This window comes from Larus michahellis, chromosome 2 (assembly GCF_964199755.1).
Source record: "Larus michahellis chromosome 2, bLarMic1.1, whole genome shotgun sequence".
NCBI lineage: Eukaryota > Metazoa > Chordata > Aves > Charadriiformes > Laridae > Larus > Larus michahellis.
In genome coordinates this window covers 78,103,510-78,122,514 of record NC_133897.1, presented here as the reverse complement: position 1 = coordinate 78,122,514, position 19,005 = coordinate 78,103,510, and the positions used below count along the sequence as shown (strand labels likewise).

Sequence of the window (19,005 nt, the reverse complement as noted above, 5' to 3'; positions counted from 1 at the left end):
GGACAAAAATATTTTGTGTGTCAAGAGAAAATCAGCCATTTACTTTATACATATTATGCTCACCGTTTACATTATATCTCCAAAAGAGACCAAGATAATTGTGAGTCCAGGAGCTATGTCAAAACCTGGGTGGGAATCCAGCAGTGCTTCTGATACTCCATGTGAGTTTAAGACTGAGCACGCGTCGGCTCCCGGCCAGCCCAGGGAACGCTTTGGATGCGCAGGCTGGGTGACAGCCATTGTTCTCTCTGACCAGGCTCCTGATAGCAGGAGATAAGGATAGGAAGGGAAACAGGACCCCAGAGGAGGCTGCATGACAGCAGACACCCGGCCAATGCCCAGAAGATATCCAGGCAGAAAGAATTTCCAATGCAGGGTGAGCGCTGAGAAGGAAAACAGGAACAGGGAAAATTAAAAAACAAAACAAAACAAACCAACAAAAACCCCAAACCTGAAAATACCGTAATACTCAGCGAGTTTTGAATGCAGAAAAATTCACAGGAACGGTGTAATTTTTTTTACTGTTCCTGGGAGGTATCATATTAAATAGTCTGCCTGATAATACTATCTAGGTACAGTATACAAACTACTAGCATTTTTCCTTTAGTTTCCCTTCTCTTACCGTAAATAGACCTCACGCATGGGAGAAAAAAATGAAGGAAAATGCATACTTTTGTCTTGGGCATTAAGAAACAGCCTATATAAAACTCAAAGTCTTCAAGCTACATCCGTTTCAGCTTCTTTCCTAGTTTTTGCCCAGTCTTCAAAAAAGTGAATTCTACTTGCTAGCAGTATACTGCCCTTAGCCGCTTAAACACCGAGTGCGTTACCAGGTGGTCTCATTCTTTCTGTTACCAGACGGGATGAATAGACAAAAATAAGACGTCCTACCTGAGGATGTAAACTTTAAAAGTTTACTACCTGAGGAAAGTGAACTTTAACTGGAACCTGGATTTCTGGAGTCCCTGCCCAGTTCTCTACCATACCGCTTCCCGTATAAGCAGGAATCATAGCGTCATAGAATCTTCATGGTTGGAAGGGACCTTTGAGACCATCCCAAGCAGAATTTGGGCTCACATTTTATACTCGGCGTATGTTGGTGGGTGTCCCCATGCCCGCAGCACTGCCTCTGTCACCTCCTCCCCTGGGAAGCCGGGGCAGAGGGCTGAGGGGTGCCTGTCTCCCCCGAGCCTGAGGGCAGGGTGGGCAGCGGGTGAAGAACGCTGGCGGGGCACGGTTTGCACGGAGGTTTCCTGCCGGCCCCACTGCGGGAGGACACCGGCAGCTCCGCCATTGCTTCCCCAGGCCGTTGGGCCCAGTTTTCACCTCGGATTCTCCCTTTGAAAACCACCACAGTCGGTTCCCGGCCCCGGGGCAGATGGGTGAGGGCTCACCAACTGCTTCGAGGAGACAAGAGGGGTGCCCACCGACGAGCCGCCCCCCTTCCCCTCCGGCGGCACCCCGAGACGAGCAGGATCTGTTATAAAGAAACGCCACCAAGCCCGTGACACACAGTATCTATGACCAGGAGTCACCAGGCGCAGCACCAGCAGCGGGCGGCCGCACCGAAGGGCTGCGACATCTCTAACGGAGCCGCCGCTGGCGCCGGGCCGGCCCCCGCCCCAGCGCAGCCCCGGGGGCTGGGCCGGGCCGGGCCAGGCCGGGCGGGTAGAGGGGTCGCCGGGAGGGCCGCTCCAAGCCCCACCGGGCCGCTCCCAGCCCCGCCGCGGCGTTAGGCCGGGCCGCGGGCAGCAGGTAGAGCAGGGCGCGGGAGGCGGGGAGCGGGGAGGGCGGGAGTCGTTTTTCCCGAAGCAGGAGCAGCGCCCCAGCCGATGCCGTGCCCCTCAGCGCAGCCCTGGTGAAGCGAGTGTCCGGCTGCCCCCCGGGGTACCCCCGGCGGAGGGTGGCGGGGGGAGGCGGGCCCGTCCGCGGTACCGCCGGCGAGGGCGGGCCCGGGACGGCGTGCGGGGCGGGCCGCGGCCCCCGGGGCCTTCGCGCGCGGCGGGGCAATGCCGGGGGCCCGGCTCACCACCCGTACACCCACCACCGCAGAGGCACCCACCCACACAGTGTTTTCCCCTCGCAGCCCCTCCACATCCAGGCAGAATGGTGCCTTTCCCACTGAAACGGCGGGTTTTCCTCATGCTGATGCTTCTCACATAAGCAAATTTGTCCTCTTGAGTTCGCAGGCCGTATCGGATCCCCGAGGGAGAAGCTGCTAAGGGATTCCAAAAAATGGCAGGTAAGAACAAATACTAATAAAAACGCTCTTCGTTTCAGGCGTGGGCACGCTGGTACGTGGCGTATCTGTGGTGTTTAGCTGGGACACTAGGTATTACTTTCTCAAGGGACAGAAATTACTTCGGTAAGTGATGCCTTTGAAAACTCCCATCTCACGGAGCACCACGTCCGAGTGCCCTCAGCTCTGCTGAGAGGGAAACAGACCGGCAGGTTGCAGAATTAAGGGTATCGCATCTGTGAGCTTGTGTCATCTCCCGCCACTGAACTACCTATTTGCTGGGAGCCAGCAGGAACAGCAGAGAGGTAACTGCCCTTGATATTCCAGAATACGTTATGGAGCAGGGGTTTAAATGGTCTATACATGCGTTAAATTTATGATGGCATTTGACCACAAATTTTACTAGTCTTTTGGCAGAGCTATTGTTTCATGGATGCTGTGCATGCTGGAGAGATAATCACCCCTTATAATATAGGTTAAAAATGAGATATTTTTTCTTTAAACATTCAGCTCGCATTCTATTAATTATTTCTGACACCTTAAACTTAACCTGTCACCTTGGTGGTGCTCTGGGCCATGCAGCTTCTGTGTCCCCTGGAGAAACTGAACTCGGGAGATGCCCGAGTTTTCCTGTTGGCAGTTAGGAACTGCGTGTTTAGCTGCATGTTTTGCAGATCTAGTCATTTTCAATAGTCCCTGGAAATTTCCCTCTCTGCAGTGTTTACGTATAAACAACTAGTACCCCATAAAAGTATTTCACCTTTCCCTTGTGTTCAGTGATGAATTATTTTTTTTAGAAAATTATTAAAATTGAATGGCCTATGTACAATAAAATTTTGAACAAGTAAGCTCTGATACACCTTGTTGCATCAGTTTAAGAAGCTCCATCCCAACATATCCATCTTGCCACTCAGCTTACCTTAAATCCACTTCGTCAGCAGTTTGAGATACACTCTCACGTCTAAGAAAAAATCGTATTGCTTTCTAGTGAAGTCGCTGTGATGATGCTGAAGTGAGAGAGTGGCATCTTAGACATCTACCCTGATGTTGTCACCTGCGCAGGACTAGGACTAAACAGGAAGATGAGGGGATCCCACATGGCAGTAGGAAGATGGTCTGAGCTCTCAGAAGTTGAGTCCCCAACATTTTTAGCGAATCTAAGCTGGCACTGCTTTGATCCCAGCCTGCCCCTTACACTTGCGCTGTAGCTTGTCTGACCCAGCCTAGGGAGCTAAACCAGCAGACAGCTTTTTTCTTTTATTTCTGTTGCTGAGTTTTTTTGGGGGTTAGTGGAATCAGATAAACACAAATGCTAACTCAAGAGGAGGGGCAGGGTTGTGCTGATGTAAGGCAGTGAGACCTGCTATGGAAACGCACCCACTGTCCACTGAGTTCCACCTAGGCAAGCCCAGTGTAGCACAAAATTGCTGGGTTGGGGGCATTCAGTGATTAGTTCCTCATGAGTCACTTAATGTTGCCGAGCAGGAGTCAAATGCTGCCACTGTCATTCTGTTTTCACTAGTTTTGTGCCGCTTGGAAAACACACTACAGAAAAATGAAGTACCAGGCCCTGGCTCCACAAACTGTTTTGTATCTGCCTCCTATACTCAAAAGTATTTTCTGGTTTTCTTTCTGCCTCCAGGGAGAAAAGTCCTGATAGTCTATGCACATCAAGAGCCCAAGTCCTTGAATGGATCTTTGAAGAGGGTTGCTGTGGAAGAATTGAGCAAGCAGGGCTGCAGTGTCACAGTGTCTGATTTGTACGCAATGCATTTTGAGCCAAGAGCAACAAGAAATGACATTGTTGGTGAGACTAGTTAAAATACACTTTTTTCAACAGTAATGACAAGACAAACTTTCATCTTGTCTATCCTGCTGCGTTAAAAATCCAGAACCGTGGTGTTAGGTGCACTCTGAAAAATAGTTGCTATTATTTTCTACAGATATCTCTCAACTAACAAGATCCAGCTTTTTATTTTCTATCAGCATTGAGTAAGAAATGTCAGAGTAGTAACCCAACAAGTATAATCTTTATTTAACTAAATCTGATCACTAGAAATGGCCCCAGAATCAGAAAAATGAAATATCTGTATAATGCAGTGTTTTGCCTTTAGACTAAAGTGAATGAGGGAAAAAATATTACTTTTATAGTATTTGCAATCAACTGCAGAGGCGTTCTAAGAACGACCTTCTCTTAACGAACAAGATTACAAATGCTTTGTGCAAGTTAGCTCCAAGCACTTAAGCTCTTGGGCTTTTGAGTTGTCTTGCCACCTCCCGACTACCTTGGTAGTATATGATTACTAAAAATGATAATGATGCTCTTGTTAGGCTTATGTGATATTTTCACTGTGCTCTTACTAGCATTTAGCCCCAGTATTTTTCCAAGTTAGGAAACACAAAGCCATAACATGATCTGCGACAGCTGAAACTCTTTCTTTAACACAAGAATCAAAAAGAAATAGCACAGGTCCGGTGCAAGCACTGGCAAAACCAAGGAGAAACTTATTAATGACCAGACATAAGCATTTCTAAAAGTCCACTCCTGAATACAAACCTTGTATCATAGTGACATTACTGAGAGGGAAAAATGCATTACCACATGTCCAAAGTCAATCTCTGAAGTCCATTTCTCGTGGGTGAGAAATGCCTTCAGATACTATGCTGTGACTTGCTAGAGTTTAGTTCATGAGGCTACTGCCTCTCTCTTCTGCTAGAGATTGATGATCTACTAGTTGAATCAGCAGAATGAATGTATATGTCTGATTTGGACATATTTGAATTGGCTCACCCAGCTATGCTTGGGTGGAGTCAGCAGAGCCTGCCAGTACTGCTTCCCCAGCCCCTGCTGAGTTTCACAGTTACAGAGGCTGAAAACCAGCTACATAGTGCTTGTGACTGCATGGTGGTTTCAGTAATCCCAAATGCAGAGGCAGAGCAATTGGCAAAATTCTCTTAAATCCACTTAAGTCATCCACCTGCATCACCAGACTCTAGAGCCAAGCTTAGGTCCTCTTATTGCACTTCATATGTTGCTACAGAAAGGCGAAAGTTTTAGTACTCAGAGACACTACATTCCTCCCCAGTTTAAAATCAAATCACCGTCAGCTGTGATGATGCTGAATATCCACCAAAAGAAAAGGGAAATGGGGAAAAACGGAAAGCAGTAATTCAATTTAGAACTGTAGATTGCAACATGTATTTAATTCTTGTTCGGCTACAGTACTAGAAACAGGGCAAGGAATGACTATTCATTTCTACCCCCAGGTTGCTTGCACAACTCAGAAGAGTTCAATTATGGTGTGGAGACATGGGAAGCTTATAAGAGAGGAGGTTTGTCCAACGATCTGATTGAAGAGCAAAAGAAGGTGCAGGAAGCAGACTTACTGATTTTTCAGGTCATTATTTTAAATTGTATTAAAATAAGGCTTCTGTTGTAATATACAGGGTTGAACAAAAGAAAGGCAATAGTGAGAAGGTGATAGATTTCATTAGGAACATTGCATCTAGCCAGAGTACAAAGAGGTAGTAGCTCTGCTGTCAACATAAAACAGGCTGTATCCAGGGTAGCAATTTCAAGGTGTCGTTTTTTTTCTGATATGATGTGGATTTTAGAAAATATAAGAAATACCAGATCGCGTGTAAGCATTATTTGTGCTAGCACAGTATGAATTTTTCACACAAATAATGGCTCCACACTGGCATTTTTGAGCAGTAGGAAGGCATCTCGAATTAGAAACAGAATACCTGAGTAAAATCGACAGCAGTGCTTCACTTAAAAATTAATATTCAAAAGGAGTCTAATTGCATAGGTTTTGTGAAGACTGGTCCTCACGCTACCTGCACTCCACATCGATTGCATAGAGCAACTCAGACCAGAAAGTATTGAATGCAAAATACTACTATAATTCTTAATATGAGAATCACACTGTATTATCAGGCAGCCTGATACTATCCCTTTGTCATGGAGCTACGCAAAGCAGACACAGATCTACACGCAGAAATGTGTGTAAGGGCTTAATGCAGCCCCACTGAGTTATAGGTTTGGGGTACGGTAAGAGGCACCAGACCAACAGCTTTAGGAATAAACACTTTAAGTAATGGTACAGTAACAAATACAGGTCAGTAGTACAGTTATCTGGGTCATTACAACAGCAAATCCAGTAATTCAGTAGCACAGATATCCACATTGAAACAACAGCAAATCCAGTAATTCGGTAGCACAGTTATCCACATTGAAACGACAGCAAATTCAGTAATTCACCAACAGTGGGCCAAACTTAATATCTACATGCACAAAGACATATGTGACCACTGATGTCAGGCGGGCTGGCAGAAAGCAGGGCAAGGCTTACTTCCTGGGCGAGCAGCTGGGAGCAGCCAGCAGGCTCGGGGAATTTGGACTTCCCTGACTAGACTGTCCTCATTTATTGCTGAATTGCAGAAGCACTATCTGGACTTGCTAATGGAACATTACAGCCCATCGTTTTTCCCCACTGTGCCAGCTCTGTCCTTACTGTCTACAAGTCCCAGAAATACTGTGTAAGGCAATACAAGCCTTACATTTCTTTGCATGTCTGTGTGACTGTTGGCCTTAGGCATAGCCTATATACATTCCACTGTCTGACTCTAGATGAAATTTAGGATGAGACCATACTCAAGCGTTTCACTGTAAGTCTTCATCATTTTTACACCGTTGCTCCCGAGACAAGTATAGCAAAACATTCCCCAAAGGAAGCGGTTGCTTTCTACTTTCTGTCTTTAGAGTGCTATGAAGAGTTGAGTATATTCTGGTGCAGGGAAAAAAAAAAAAATAAAGAAAGAAAAAAGGCCTCTGAAAGACACCATGAATTAATTTAAAATTTACTACAGACTAAACTTGGCACTTCTAGAGATAGTGGTCATTGCCCAGTTTCCAAATTTTTGCCATCTTGAATTAAGCCACACAAGGATGAGTTTTTACAGAATTTCTTCTTCCGTAGCGCAGTGTATACAAAGGTTTAGGGGTAGCGATGTGTCCTATAATAAGAGTCCACAAAGCATTCACGATAATGAAAATAAGACATGACAGGTCGTAGTCCCATGGGCTAATTGGAAGATCTAGAAACAAAGGGTCCTACTGTTAAAGTTTGCTTCTCAATAAAGTGATTCAGGATCATCATGTCAGCAGGGTGTGAAAATATGTCTTTCTTAAGATCCCATGGCATTTGTCAGCAGACTGTCAGATCAGAACTGATCACCAGATGTCAGTCCTGGTAATAGGGCTCTCTGTGTGCATTTTGGCCACATTCTCCATTAGATCATATGTTCCTTTTGCATTTCAGCAATAGGAGATGCAATTCGGCACAGTCTTAAGTTTGAATTATAAGTCACCTTCCTGCTTCATGATATTCCAGTTTTAGTGTGGAAGACCCCACGTTCACCATGGTGTTGGTGTGCTATATATGCTCAGGCATGTACCTGCGACTACTACAAACAGAAATCACTGCAGTTATTTTTGCCAAGCATAGTTACTGCCTTTCCCAACAGGGAGCTGGAAGAAGGCACGTACAAGATCCAAGCAGGTTAAGAGAATAGGATTTAGACTGTAGACCAGGCCTAAGGATGGCCTGGACTCTGTGCTAACAAGGTAATTTACTTTTTGCCTAGTTTCCCTTGTATTGGTTCAGCATGCCAGCAATCATGAAGGGCTGGATGGACAGAGTCTTGGTCCAAGGATTTGCACACGAATTTCCAAACTGTTACGATTCTGGTTTGCTCAAGGTATGTTTCTGAGATTGTTCTATTAAGATGTGCACAATGCTCTTGAGGATATCGGTCTGTCTTTTACATTATATTTATTTAAAGGTCTCACTTTACACTCTCCTGAAATAATGGTTATAACGCTTTGGTAACATGTCAAGTAACTTTCTGGCTTGTTAAAACTGTCTGAAAGGTAGTACAATAAGGAGAATGCACTGGTTCCTAAAGATTTAAGCAATCTCCAAGAGATTCTTAGTTGGCCTGCAAAACGGGCTTTATAATTTGCTAGGTGTATCCGAGTGCGCTGGGATGGCATACAGCTTGCAAACAGTTTAAATCAATCCATTTCCTAAAACTATAGTCTGTCATTCTTCCCACTGCCATAGGACTACACAAGTCTGTAACGAGTGGCATACTAGAATAGGTGACAAGATCCTGTTCTGGGATTAGATGTCAAAGGTTGGAATTAAACTATAAAACTTAATCAGAAGTAATCATAACCAGTGCATGAGCCTTTGTCCCAGCTATCTCCTTTCAACCTTTTCTTCTCTGTAGCTTATAAATTAGGCAAGATCAGTATCTCTAGATGACAACTCATAAATTTTTAACTCTCCCTGGCACTGGGAATATTCCTGGAAAATTTTGGCCCATTGTCTGATGGATCTTATTTGGTAACAACTGCAGCATCCAGGAACAATCAAATCTAGTTTCACGTTTATGTTTTCTGCTGCATATTAATCTCTGTAATTTCTGATCTTCTTTAGAATTCCAAACAATTCCAGTTTGTTTAAATTTCAGAAATGGCTGCCTCCCCGAGATGAACAGGAGTAACCCCAGTGATCATAGCTGCATGCTGAGTGCAGGCTCAAGGCAGTTCGGATACTGCACTGGAAAAATGTTATTTCAATTTCAGAAGCTAAAACTGAGAGGGCAGAAGCTAATGGCAGAAGGGCTCATGGACAGGGCTTTAAACTAGTATCGAAGGGGGAAGGGGATAAAACCAGGCCCACTAGTAATGAGCCTAGGGATAAAGGGCCAAGGATGGGGGTGAAATTGGTAGCCCAGCTCAAGTGCATCTACACGAATGCACGTAGTATGGGCAACAAACAGGATGAGCTGGAAGCCATTGTGCAGCAGAACAGCTATGATGTAGTTGCCATCACAGAAACGTGGTGGGATGACTGTCACGACTGGAATGCTGCGATGAATGGCTATAAGCTCTTCAGAAGGGATAGGCAAGGAAGGAGAGGTGGGGGGGTGGCTCTGTACATTAGGGAGTGTTTTGATTGTATAGAGCTAGATTCCAGTGATGATAAAATCGAGTGTTTATGGGTAAGGTTGAAGGGGAAGGGAAATAAGGGAGATGTTGTGCTGGGAGTATGCTATAGACCACCCGACCAGGATGAGGAGACAGATGAAGTATTCTATAAGCGGCTGGCTGAAGTCTTGCAATCAGCAGCCCTTGTTCTGGTTGGGGACTTCAACCTGCCGGGTATCTGCTGGAAATATAACACAGCAGAGAGCAGGCAGGCTAGAAGGTTCCTCGAGTGCATGGAAGATAACTTCCTGACAAAACTGGTAGGTGAGCCTAGCGGGGGAGGTGCCTTGCTAGACCTATGTTGACAAACAGAGGACTAGTGGGAGATGTGGTGGTTGGAGGTCGTCTTGGGTTTAGTGATCATGAAATGGTCAAGTTTTCAATTCGTAGCAATGTAAGGAGGGGGGTTAGCAAAACCTCCACCTTAGACTTCCGGAGGCAGACTTTGGCTTGTTCAGGACACTGGTTGAGAGAGTCCCTTGGGAGACAGTCCTGAAGGGCAAAGGGGCCCAGGAAGGCTGGACGCTCTTCAAGAAGGAAATCTTAAAGGCCCAGGAGCAGGCTGTCCCCCAGTGTCGCAAGTCTAAAGGGCGGGAAAAATGGCCAGTCTGGATGAATAAGGAACATCTGATGGGATTTAGGAATAACAGGAGGGTTTACCACCTTTGGAAGAAGGGACAGGCAACTCAGGAGGAGTACAGAGATCTTGTTAGGTTATACAGAGAGAAAATTAGGAGGACAAAAGCCCAGCTGGAGCTCAACTTGGCTACTAACATTAATGACAACAAAAAAAGCTTTTATAAATACATCAAAAAAAGAAAGCCAGGGAGAATCTCCATCCCTTACTAGATGCAGGGGGGAAACTTGCAACCAAGGACGGGGACAAGGCTGAGATATTTAATGCCTTCTTTGCCTCCATCTTCAATAGTCAGACCAGCTATCCCCAGGGTGCTCAGCCTCCTGAGCTGGAAGATAAGGATGGAGAGCAGAACAACCCACCCATAATCCAGGAGGAAGTAGTCAGTGATCTGCTTCTGCACCTAGATGCACATAAGTCTATGGGGCCAGATGGGATTCACCCAAGAGTACTCAGGGAGCTGGGGGGAGAGCTCACCAAGCCTCTCTCCATCATTTATCAACAATCCTGGTCAACAGGGGAGGTGCCAGATGACTGGAGGGTGGCTAATGTGACGCCCATCTACAAGAAGGGTCGGAAGGAGGATCTGGGGAACTACAGGCCTGTCAGCCTGACCTCAGTACCAGGAAAGATCATAGAGAGGATCGTCTTGAGTGAGCTCTCACGGCAAGTGCAGGGTGGCCAAGGGATCAGGGCCAGCCAGCATGGGTTCAGGAAAGGGAGGTCCTGCTTAACCAACCTGATCTCTTTCTGTGACCATGTGACCCGCCTTCTGGATGCAGGGAAGGCTGTGCACGTTGTCTGTCTGGACTTTGGTAAGGCCTTTGACACCATCCCCCACAGCATTCTCCTGGAGAAGCTGGCGAATCATGGCATAGACAAGTGTACTCTTCACTGGGTTAAAAACTGGCTGGATGGCCGTGCCCAGAGAGTTGTGATTAATGGGGTGAAATCCTCTTGGCGGCTGGTCACCAGTGGTGTCCCTCAGGGCTCAGTTTTGGGGCCAGTTTTGTTTAATATCTTTATCAATGATCTGGATGAGGGGATTGAGTGCACCCTCAGTAAGTTTGCAGATGACACCAAACTAGGTGGGCGTGTTGATCTGCTTGAGGGTAGGAAGGCTCTACAGAGGGACCTGAACAGGCTGGATCGATGGGCCAAGGCCAACTGTATGATGTTTAATAAGGCCAAGTGCCGGGTCCTGCACTTGGGTCACAACAACCCCAAGCAACGCTACAGCAACACAACAACGCTCTTCACTCTTGTGAAGAGTGGCTGGAAAGCTGCCCAGCAGAAAAGGACCTGGGGGTGCTGGTGGACGGCCAGCTTAACATGAGCCAGCAGTGTGCCCAGGTGGCCAAGAAGGCCAACAGCATTCTGGCTTGTATCAGGAATAGCGCGGCCAGCAGGAGCAGGGAAGTGATGGTGCCTCTGTACTCGGCACTGGTGAGGCCTCACCTCGAGTACTGTGTTCAGTTCTGGGCCCCTCTGTACAAGAGGGACATTGAAGTGCTGGAGCGTGCCCAGAGGAGAGCTACCAGGCTGGTGAGGGGTCTGGAGACCAGGTCATATGAGGAGAGGCTGAGGGAGCTGGGCATGTTTAGCTTGGAGAAGAGGAGGCTGAGGGGAAACCTCACTGCCCTCTACAACTACCTGAAAGGAGGTTGTAGAGAGGTGGGTGTTGGCCTCTTCTCCCAAGTAAATAATGACAGGACCAGAGGAAATGGTCTGAAGTTGCGGCAGGGGAGGTTTAGGTTAGATATTAGGAAGAATGACTTTACTGAAAGAGTGGTCAGGCATTGGAACAGCCTGCCCAGGGAGGTGGTTGAGTCACCATCCCTAGAGGTGTTTAAGAAACATCTAGATGTTGCACTTCAGGGCATGCTCTAGTGGCAGAGATTGTAGGTTGTTTGGTTGGACTCGATGATCTCAAAGGTCCTTTCCAACCATGAAGATTCTATGATTCTATGATTCTATGATCATAACCCCATGGCTAATACCATAGTTACAGAAGCAGAAGAAACACAGGGGTTTAGAACACCTGAGGAATAATTTGTGATTCTATGAATTATTCCTTGGCAAGTGACAAGTAAGCCCAAGTTTGAAGGAGGACTGTAGCATTCAATTTCTGCATTGAGGGAGGACAGGAATAAAGATATTCTCAGTAACAGAGTGCTTTCCAGCCACAGTGTTCCAAACCTTGCACAGGGGAGAACAAGGGTCAGCCCTGCTTCATACAAGGGTGTCAGACATGTAATTCCTTTTCTTTTTAACCTGTCTCTCCCCAAAGCCCTGACACGCAGTCCACTGTGCCTAGTTGTATGTCATCAGTCTTGGCCTCAGAGCCACTACACATAAGGTCTGGAAAAGAGGAGGACACCACCTCCTCTAGAAATTTACGCTGTCCAGGCTCCCCTGAATATCTCTTGAACTATTCAGCCACTCTTTAAACATGCCTAACTCAAACACTGCTTTCTTAATTCTAGGACAAATTAGCCCTGTTTTCTTTCACCACTGGAGGAAGCAGAGAGATGTATGCAAAAGGAGGTATCAGTGGTGATATTCGCTATGTCCTGTGGCCCATGCAGGTATAATATATGAATTATTTGGTTGGGGTTTGCCTTAATGTTTATTATTCCAATTATTTTTTAACAGTTGTGTTATTGTTTATTTTATATGAAATTTATATTATTTATATTCTTACATATGAAATATGAATTCAATATAAGAATTAAGTTGTCTGTTCCAAGCATCTGCAGGTTATAAATTTGGGCCTAAAATCCTGATACTACTTTAAAAGTCCACAGAGTCATTTAGTGCCCCTTCATATTGGAATCTGGAGAAAGCTATACAAAGCTTTTAAGTTTCTCTGGTGTCATAGGATTTCCTTTAGCCTTCGCATGCAGGATTTATTTTCCCCATAGATACCAGATTCATGTAGGATGTGGGGCAAGAGGGAAGTCACCCATTATCCTGGCATTAATGACCAGCATCCAAAAGTTAGCATACCTTTTATTATTGCTACCCTTTTATCAGAAAGCATGCTTTGAGAAATTTAGGTCGTGAGGCAAACTGTGCTAGCTACTTCTTGATATAATACAAACGGATGTGCTTAAATTCTTTGATCCCCTACCCATTGCGATTACTAGCTGTCTGCCCTTGTGAGGCTATCTCACTTCATTCAGGATCGTTTGGCTAAGCCAGAGGCAAAAGATTTAAAAAAAACCCCTCGGAATTAGATGAGAAATACACTGCAGTTCAGGAACGGACTGTGGAGATTCAAACAGTACGATGAACTTTGGGCTGTCTCTGATCCTTGCAAATTTAATAGCATAAAGCAGCCAAAGAAAACAGTTCTGTGGGTTTAATAGCACTTAAAAATAAATTCCACACAGCAGAATAAATGAAGTTGACCTTATTTTTCAGCGTATTGTATGTCATTCTGTTTAATGCCTAGCCTTCAATAGTGACTGCCAGGATAGGTAATGAACATTTGCCATTTACTTCCCTTCTGATAAATGCACAGATTTAGAAAACCTGCCTAATATTGGGTCAGAAAAACAGTTTCAGATTTGAATCTTCCACATTCTTGAATTGAAAGTGAAAGGCTAACTACTTCCTGAGGCATTTCTTTCTTTGCTTTGAGTCCAGCATGGAATCATGCACTTTTGTGGTGTCAAAGTCCTTGCACCTCACATCTGCTTCGCTCCAGAGTATGTCTCTGAGGAGAAGAGGAAGGAGATGCTGATTGCCTGGGCCCACCGCCTGAAGACTCTTTGGAAGGAAGAACCCATAAACTGCTCTCCTGAGTGGTATTTCAAGTAATGTTCAGGTACAGGACTACAGAGAGAAGATATTTTTTTCTCTGTTCTTTTTGGTGCTTTATCTCAATGTGTGAATGCTGATCTCCTACTTCAAATGTATTATAAGTATCTTGAGAGTACTACAGCTAGCAGTTTAACTGACAATATAGCATTTATCTTCATCGATTCCTGAGGGATTCTCTTCAATGATGGGTGCAAAACTCTTTTTGAAAAATTATCCTTGCTCATACAAACGGTGATATCCTGCCTACAAGTGGTTGATAACACAAGTGGTATTTAATTGCAGATTATACCATCGCTGCTTATGAAACAGAAGAGTTTATTTTAACACTTTTTGTACAGGCTGCCACTTTTTTTTTATTTGCAAGGGAATATACTGCCCATACTCAACCTTGTTATTGCCAGTCCTGTTCTTTTAATTGAGAGCTCTACACTTGTGCCTTTGAGCTATGAAGCCAGATCATGAATAATGCAAAAAGATGTATACAGTTGCACAGTGACTTAGCTGGAAAGGCTTGTGGACAGCCTTAGGCTTTTCCACACATTTACAAAGCAATATTAAAGTTATGACAGATACCAGAAAAGGAAGAAAAAACAAATACAAATATTGTATAGCAGTATATGCATGTATTGCCTCTCTTTATAGAACGTAGCTCCCATTTGTAAAGTGTGTCGTTTCCTAAAATCAAAGGGAGCTCTCTGTTTTTGTTACCCTAAGTAGAGACAAAAAGGAATCCTATCTGTTCCCTGCTCCTTCACACCAGTCAGTATTGCTATTTGGGTCTGGAGGGCTGAGCACATCCTGTCAGGCATCAGTGTAGATGGGATTCCTTGGACCCATCTACCGCACTGGCAGTGGGCAAGGTAGAATGCCTGCCCAAAAACCTGCAGGAGCACTGTCTGTTTGCGAGCCAGAATCTCATGGGACAAAACGACTGTCTGGCTCTTAACATCCATGATTTTTACCTCGAACTTTAAACAGATTATTTTTGAGCTTGAGAGCACAACCCTTTTTTGTGCATATGGCAAAGGGTGGGTTTCTTGCTTAGCTACACCATCTCTTGCTTTGATCAGCTTACCCAGCAGCTGGCTTTGCACTTTGACATTAAAAGAACGTGGCCTGAATAAGAAACGGTCTTCTGAGTCACTGTGAAATGACACTTAGGCCTGTGCATACAGAGCGTGCATCTGCCATACGTTCTTTGTAGCAGCCTTGTCGTGCCCCACCCCTATGTTTCTTTAAGGGCTATTTGGATAATAAACATGCTGAGCCCAGGTTCTGGAACAGCAGCATACGCTGATACACCAGACTGGGAATTGTTACCGCAGGGAAAGTGTCACGCGTTCCTTTTTGTCACTATGTGCAGTGAAGGGCCACCTCTAGCAGACACAGACCCCTGGAAGCAGTGCTGCCCTAAGCTGTTGCAGACATCTGCTTCCGTGTGTATGAGTCAAAAGTCTTTAAGCTGCACAAGCGAGAAACTTGCTCTGGCTCAGTAACTCTTGTGTAGGAAAAAGAAAGTGAAAGGGAATAAAATGGAAAATGTTACACACGTAAGATGTGGGGAAAGCAGATTCTTGCCTAAAAGACTTAAGGAAAACAACTTTAAGTGACATGAAGAGAGATTGAAGGACAAATGCAAATACTAAAATTGTACAGGAGAGGAATCATCCTTGTGTTCACTGTGTTCAGTTACCAGACTGTTCAAGAAAGAAGGAAATGGATATGAAAGCAGAAGCTGCAACTGTCAAACCAAATGTTACTGTATTGGATCAGTCGCAGAGCTTAGTGGGTTAAACTGTTAGATGAAGAAATCTCAGACTGACCCATATGATGAAGCTACACTGCTTGACACTATTCGGCAGGTGCGTGCCAGCTCCCATGCGCATCGTAGCATTAAGTGCCTGTGTTAAACTGGATATCTGTAATATAAGTATACAAGAGTGATTGTGCTATGTCAGAACAAGCACCCTCCAACCTGAGCTTTTTCTCCACAGTGGTTATAGGCCGGGAAGAGCAAGCACTTCCCCTGAATACTGTCCTGGGCTCCAACTATATTTGGTATTTATTTTAGTTTTTTTATTTTACCAAGCCTCTGCTCTGAATTTTGTTCAGTCTTCTCTTGAATTCCTGCCAACTTGAAGCAGCCAATGTTTTTTTGCAAAGTTCAGCGGGTCAACTTTTTCCTGGCATGAAACATTGGAGTGGGGAGGGATCCCGGGGAGGATGAAGCACCTGGTTCCCAGTAGCTTTCTTTAATTTCTCCCAGTCAACAGTAAATGATCAGTCCTATCCGTTCTTTTACACAGTGCCTAGAGTTTTGTAGATGTGCATCACCTCCTCTCCTAAATAATCTCCTTCCGAGGCCATGGAGTCCTGTCCTGCTCAGTTGTTCTTCCAAGAGAAGGCATTGATCTTTGGCCACCCTTGTTGCTTTTCCCTGAACTCTTCCAGTCTCACGATCCCATTACTGAGAAGAGGGGACCAGAAGGGCACACAGAGTCAACTCCGTGACTCTTGGATTCATACAACTTTCTCTGCATACAAATCTCTGACATACGATTTGCTCTAGGTAATGTTTTCATGTGTTGAAACCCTAGATCGTGGCCATCAGTGGTCGTGGTCAGCTCAGGGGCTATTATTTTATATATATGAATTTAGGGTAATTTCTTTTTCCCCTCATGTGCACCCCTTTTCATCTTGAATTTCATTTCCTATCTCATTGCCCAGTCACTCAACCATTCTTCCATAACTCTTCACAATCTGCTTTGCTTGTCCCCCCATCCTCTGAATAATCTTTATAATCAGCAAACTTTCCCAACCTCATTGCTCATATTCTTTTCCAGAACATTTTCAACAACTCAAATCCCTGCACTTGTAACCTCCCTCTGTTCTGGGGGCCATTTACTGTTGCCCTCTTTGTCCTACCTTTTAAACATGTCTCCATGCCATGACCTTCTTTCTTGTCCCCTACCTGCTTAGTTTCCTTAAAACAAAATTGATACGAAACTTTGGTGATCTGGCTGATATAGTCTGCTTGTATTTCCAAGAGGCTTTTGACATTCTCTACATGCTTTAACTCCTCCTAAAGTAAATTATTCAGGAATATTATTCCAATGTACAAGGAATATCAATCCCACTGTACAAGGGAGTATATGATGGGGAGGGAACTGAGAACCACTACTCAACTGTAACTTTCTACAGTCAATCTCAGTCCTCATCAGTGTAGTCTGTTCTTATACAGAAATCACTCTATGTGCCTCATAATTCGTGTCCCTTTCCTTTGTTTCGTGTCTAGCTCTCCTATACCTGTTCAGGGAAAAGGTAATCGGAACCGTGAGCTGTGTCTCAACTGTGAACTGCGTCTCAACCGTGGACACATAACAGATTAAACCACTTTTGCTGAAGGGTGCTGAGCCAAGAGTTAATGTCCTTGTCCTGACATGCTTTCAGTGCCTGCTATACAGCCCACTGTGCAGGGGCACGTGTATGTTCTGGCGTATGCCTTACAAAAACTCAAGGGAGAATTTTACCATGTAGAAAACCAATGGAGAGTGGTCTGTGGTTTATAAGGAGAGAGAAAGGAAGTGTCAGTATTAGTTTCTTAGTAGTGCTGGAAATGTTACAGCCATTTTGATCTAAATAATGATTGCCATGCTAAATCACATTATGCTAAAAGTCAAACATAGTTCTGTCAAAACAGCGTCATTTTAATCAGAACAAAGCCAGAATTAGATGAGTAACTTAGAGCTGCATTTCAGGCTGTGGAGAAAGGGCAACATGCTTTCCTCTTTCATTTAGTTAGTGGATTTGGTTTTTATTGCTGGTGGTCCTCTTCTCCCACACACTTTCAGACAACACTCTGGTCTCTTTCTCTGACAGTTTTTTTTTTTAAAGAAAAATCCTACTATGTTAGTAGGTATCCTGAAGCCCAAAGAACCTATGATCCACAAAAGAGATACAAAAAGTTTAAGCTTAGAGTGCTCTCAAGTTTTAGTGATGGGTAATCATTCTAAGGGTATTAAAATACCTACTGTATCCATACAAAAATGAAGCTCCAAGATCCATGATATTTCCTTTTAAATTAGGTGGGTCACTGCAAAGCAGCCAAGAGAGCTACTCCAGCCTTAGTTCAAAAATTCGAGTTAAAAAGTATAAAAGAATCTTTGACTACAAATGTTTGGGGAAGGAGAGGCCTTAGTCCACAGCAGTAGCCTCGCATTTCAGCAGCCTCCTTTTAGGTCCTTCAGCATAGTGGCGGTAGTTGATCATTTCACAAACAAGTTTGGGAGATGTCTATTCCTGCAATACTTTTGTTGCTTCCATCTTACTCTGCTGGTGTTAGTACCTTTACGGGAACATTCTCCATAGAACAAAATACCAAGGAAACACCTATTGAAGAATTTGTATCACAGTGCTTGGTGCAGACCGATGTGTTAAAAAAAAAAAAAAAAAATTATAATACTGGTGAAGTTCTTATTTTTTTGAACAGTAAAATTTAGTGAAATAATTTTTCATGACCAGTTATTTCCAACCATCCTAAGACATTTTTAAACTCCTCCAGATTCAGCAGTATTGGTTTAACGCTGTTTGAATGCAGAGGAATTCTGATCTCTGGAAAACTCAGCAAGGAGGCAGAAGACCAATTTCTTCTCTAGGATTATGCGGCCAAAATACCGCATAGCTGTCTCTGAATTACCAATTGCGCTTGATGAAATAAGAATGCATTTTGTTAACATCCGACAGAGAGCATAAACCAAGACCTAGCGGGCTCATCCAAGCAACAGATTGTCACAGAGGACTGACACACCTGCAAATGCTGTGTACTCCAGTGAGATGCGCAGAGCAAAGGTGGTGTCTTTACTGGAACCTAATGTGAAGCCAGGTGGAAACAAAACCCTCTCAGTGTACTCTACACGTACAGCCTCATATTTCTGTCATCTGTTGCTAGGCCACACCTCAGCGTCTAGGGGAAACCTCACATGATCGTCTTCTGAACTTAACTGCAATGAAAAACTGTGGCTGCGGTCAGCCACAGGCAACAGTGGTTCCCAAGTGTCTTAAGGGATCCTGTTCTGCGTTGGGACTCCCCAGGGGAATACGGCCTTTTTCCCTTTGCATCAACACTGTTGGTTGCACAGTGCTGCGGTTTCTCCCGCCTCAGCCTTCCGGAGGCTCAGAGAAATACAATAGAAGTTCTGTTGCATTGGTGAGCCAAAGCTAGCTAAAATCATGGCTTCTTTC

General features: G+C 44.7%; 1 protein-coding gene across 9 annotated transcripts; it reads left to right on the top strand.

The window, feature by feature from the left end:
• The first annotated feature begins 1,639 nt into the window (after positions 1–1,639).
• Positions 1,640–18,199, top strand: NQO2 (N-ribosyldihydronicotinamide:quinone dehydrogenase 2). 9 transcript variants are annotated; one of them, XR_012585626.1, is made up of 10 exons: positions 1,640–1,755; positions 2,183–2,242; positions 3,882–4,046; positions 5,507–5,637; positions 7,889–8,002; positions 12,423–12,524; positions 13,588–13,768; positions 15,454–15,626; positions 16,071–16,333; positions 17,060–18,199. XR_012585626.1 is itself a non-coding variant. In XM_074576063.1 (8 exons), the coding sequence occupies exons 2-7, from the start codon at positions 2,236–2,238 to the stop codon at positions 13,759–13,761; spliced, it is 663 nt and encodes a 220-aa protein (XP_074432164.1). In that variant the 5' UTR covers positions 1,640–1,755; positions 2,183–2,235; the 3' UTR covers positions 13,762–13,768; positions 15,454–18,199. The 9 variants fall into 9 exon arrangements, 6 of the variants coding, with proteins under 6 accessions (XP_074432164.1, XP_074432161.1, XP_074432159.1 ...); XR_012585625.1 differs by lacking the exon at positions 15,454–15,626; XR_012585627.1 differs by lacking the exon at positions 1,640–1,755 and having other exon boundaries at positions 1,960–2,242.
• The last annotated feature ends 806 nt before the right edge of the window (positions 18,200–19,005 follow it).